Raw genomic sequence first — 3,913 nt, forward strand, 5'->3', positions numbered from 1 at the left:
ATTAAGGGGGAGCATGACAGTTGCATGTGGTTCAGTTCAGCTACTATTACACAACATTTTGCTAAGATTTTCTGTTCGGTTTAATTAATAAGCAAAATTCATACTTTTTTTATTCACTTATTCACGTATACATCTCATAAACAACCATTTGACTTGGAGTGTGTCCAATTAGTACATCACTAGCTAAATGAGTAGATCTCCATTTGATTATAAAAAGAAATGAAAATAAACTTGAGTAGATCTCCATTCTATAAAATTTATGCTTTACTAACCATACATAATGAATAGTAGTTTAATCATAGAGATATAAAATATATTTATTAATTAAGTATATAGTATCTTGTCATCACCGAAGTTATTAGTACAAGCAAGGGTGAAGTTAAGAGTAGATTAAGTAGGGCCGTCGTCCCAACTAAAAATATTAGGACTAGTCTTATGATATTTGAAGCTTAAGTCTAAGTAAATATTTTTGGATCTTTATAGAGGTACTTTCTAGTGAAATAATATAAAGTAAGCTTATATGGTGTAGGGTTTTTTTTTTAAAACCTTAAAGAAGGTTACAAGTTCAACACTATACACCGTTATATTATTATTATTATTATTATTATTATTATTATTATTATTATTATTATTATTATTATTAAAAGAACTAAAATATTATTGTTGAAATGGATTGAACTACTAAAAATAATGCATACCGTAAAATTATAAAATGTTATTCCATTAAAGTTATTTAAACATAATTAAATATATTTTATTATATTTAGTTCTATAATGTTTAATTATTAAAATCTTAAAATTTTTGCAAGATATAAAAAAGAATATTTGCGGCCAATTTTTTTTAATATTGACAAGTATTGTTATATGATCATAATAAAAAAAGTGGCAGTAAAAATATATCATCTTACAATTTTGTTGCAATCATGTCATATTTTGGCCATTAAGTGTCAATACAAAATTACGTAGCCACATATTATTATACTACATATTAAATAAGTTAAAAAAAATATGTCATCATTTATTTTTGAGTTGACATTTAACGGATTATAGTTAAAAAAAGTATAATTAAAACAAAATAGAACGTTAAAGTATTTTTACCACCATTTTTTTTATTAAGAAATAATTAAAAATATTAAAAAAAATTCACCATAAATATCCCATATAAAAATGTGTAATCGCTCCAACTTAACTTTATTTCTAAGTTTGGCCAGTGAATACGAGGCTGCAACTTGAGTCGGATGGACCGGCCGGATGATCACAATACAATGAATGTTTCTAATGATTTATATTGGATGTTGATTTCATGTATTAAATGTATTATTTGACAGTAATTTCTAATAATGTATGGTGATCAGGTTGTCATGAGTGTATCAGGTCCAAAGTTATATAAATATGCGTTTTATTAATATATATATATATATATTTATTTTGCTCTCTTGCATTGCATCTTCTTCTTCTTCTTAATTTCTTTGAAATGACTGCACTCTTGCATCTGTTGAGTTCTTCCTTTCTTGTTTGGCTCTTTTTTGAGGCCGTGGCCGTGCATGTTTCTCTCAAAGAAAAAGAAAGCTAAGGGTCTTTTTTGAGGCCATGCATGTTTCTCTCAAAGAAAAAAGAAAGCTACCATTTGTTTTATCTTCCCAAGTTTGCCTTTTGTTTATTTAAATACTATTCCAAATGTAAGTAAATCTCCTAAGTTAGGGATGCAGTTTATGTTATGATATTGATAAAACTATTATTTTCATGTAGGGCTGTGCCCGCTACTAATCATAAAAGTAACCTTTCAAAAAAAATCCTAAAAAAAAACAGATAGCGTAAAATAAGAAGCAAAATAATAAAGTTAAAAAACCACAAAATCGTGTGGAGCCAAAATGACGTCATCTTGTGGGGTCAAAATTCATAATGACCCGCTTTGACCATTCTTCATCTCAATTCACCCGCGTGCCTTCTCTCACTCCTCGCGATGCGCGCGTAAACAAAATTAATCATTATTTGGATTCTATTTAAAACCATTTCGTCCCATCAATGAAAACCCTCCACCTCATCTAAAGTATGATATTTTCCCTTTTTAGTGCCATCAATAATTCCTAAATCACAATAAAGCCCCCCAAAATTCCACGTGGCACTCAAGAATATATGACAAAAATAAGCCGATATGTGGAATATTAAAGCTCTCCCACCTCACCCTCTTCTATAAATGACCCCTCCTCTCTTCCTCTAATCCTTACCCGTTCCCTTCTGGTTTATTATCTGACTCTCTTTCTCTCTCTTTTAATCAACACATTTTCTCATTTTCTTACCCATTTCCCTCTTTGAATCTTTCGTTTAGCAAGAACTGGCTAACTCTCAGGAAATTCTGGAGGAGAGTGGTTCTAGTAATCAAAGGGTGGTTCGGGCCCTGTATGAAGCCTTGAGCTCCCGAGACGTGGACAAGGTTCACAGCCTTCTCTCGCCGGATCTAGATTGGTGGTTCCATGGTCCGCCGTCACACCAGTTCTTGATGCGATTGCTCACCGGTGTTTCATCACCAGACGACGTCGTTTTCCAATTCCAGCCCCAATCCTTCGCCTCATTCGGACCCACCGTCCTTGTCGAAGGCTGCGATTCAGATCTGTCAATAGCTTGGGTTCACGCTTGGACCGTGACGGATGGGATAATTACCCAGGTTAGGGAGTACTTCAACACTTCCCTTACCGTCACCCGCCTCGGCGATTCTTCCTCCTCTTACGGCAAATACTCGCCGCTAGGATTCGCTTCGTCGTCTTCCTCATCAACGTCCGAGATTGCTTCGTACCACTGCCCCTCCGTTTGGGAGAGTAGCCTCTCCAGTCGGGTCGGAAAGTCGGTGCCGGGTCTTGTCCTGGCGATTTAAGCGACCCCGACGTAATCTCTCTGATCTAGTGCACCCGATCCTATTGTAATATACTACAGTAAATAAAATCGGGTGCTTACGTGGCTGGCCCTGGTTGCCTGTGAACTTATGGTCTGAGAGTTTAATTGAGAAGAGTTGAGTCAGAAGAGTCAGGGAAATGTAGGTCCCAGTAGCGTTTGGCTTTGGTTTTCTTCCTTTCGTGACTTGTCGTTTTTACTTTGTTTCGTTTTGTCTTGGAGTGTGAACTTTCTTATTTTATTGTCGTGTTTTTATATAGTGTGTGCTGGTTTAGGGTGGAAACCATGGGGGTGATGAGTTCCTATTGGTTGTTTCCCGAAGCTTCTGTAATGTGTTGTTCTGCTTTTCTAATAAACATGCGTTTTCATAATGTTATTGTCGTTTTATCTAAAACTACACATTTTTTTCCTCTCAACCAAAAGGACACTATTAATTTCTCTTAACTAGCGACTTTCGTGAATCTCTTACACTTAAATCTATATGAGAAAATTTTAGCTAAGTTATGAGAAACCAACTAAACATGGCCATGGTGTACAACAATCATGTTAGAATATACTAGCATATTATTCTCTTAATGGCAATGTGTGTGCATGATTGCAATATTGTCAGGTGAGTAGTTCGCATCCCGACCGGTTCCTAATCATTTTATTTATTTATCTTTTTTCGGATAAAGTAACCATTTTTAACTTGACTGAAAAATATTATAAATTTAATAAAAGCCACGTGGACGGTGGATATGCTATACTAGCAAAACATGTCTGAATGTGGCCCACACATATGGGCCAGAATTGATGAAATGAAGGAGAAACGACAATAATGAAGAGAGAACTCTAGCCTCTGATTCTCTTTCGGGTAACCACCACCAATTTGGTTTAGTCTTCAAATTTTTTTACTATTAGAAAATAGATTTGTCACGTGTATATTGTAATGACTTAAGCTTTATATAATAATATTTCTTAATTTCTTTTTTACAAAGTCCTTGCAATCACCGTCCAACTATGAACTATTATTCCATGCCGGTAT

The 3,913-nt window shown here is 34.4% G+C and overlaps 1 protein-coding gene across 1 annotated transcript; it reads left to right on the plus strand.

Moving 5' to 3' along the window:
* Positions 1 to 2,040: 2,040 nt before the first annotated feature.
* LOC115705480 (wound-induced protein 1) lies at positions 2,041 to 3,260 on the plus strand. Its single transcript, XM_030632819.2, has one exon. It carries the CDS (start codon positions 2,501 to 2,503, stop codon positions 2,870 to 2,872), a length of 372 nt encoding a protein of 123 aa, XP_030488679.1. The 5' UTR covers positions 2,041 to 2,500; the 3' UTR covers positions 2,873 to 3,260.
* Positions 3,261 to 3,913: the final 653 nt, after the last annotated feature.

Source organism: Cannabis sativa, chromosome 1 (assembly GCF_029168945.1).
Source record: "Cannabis sativa cultivar Pink pepper isolate KNU-18-1 chromosome 1, ASM2916894v1, whole genome shotgun sequence".
NCBI classification, from domain to species: domain Eukaryota; kingdom Viridiplantae; phylum Streptophyta; class Magnoliopsida; order Rosales; family Cannabaceae; genus Cannabis; species Cannabis sativa.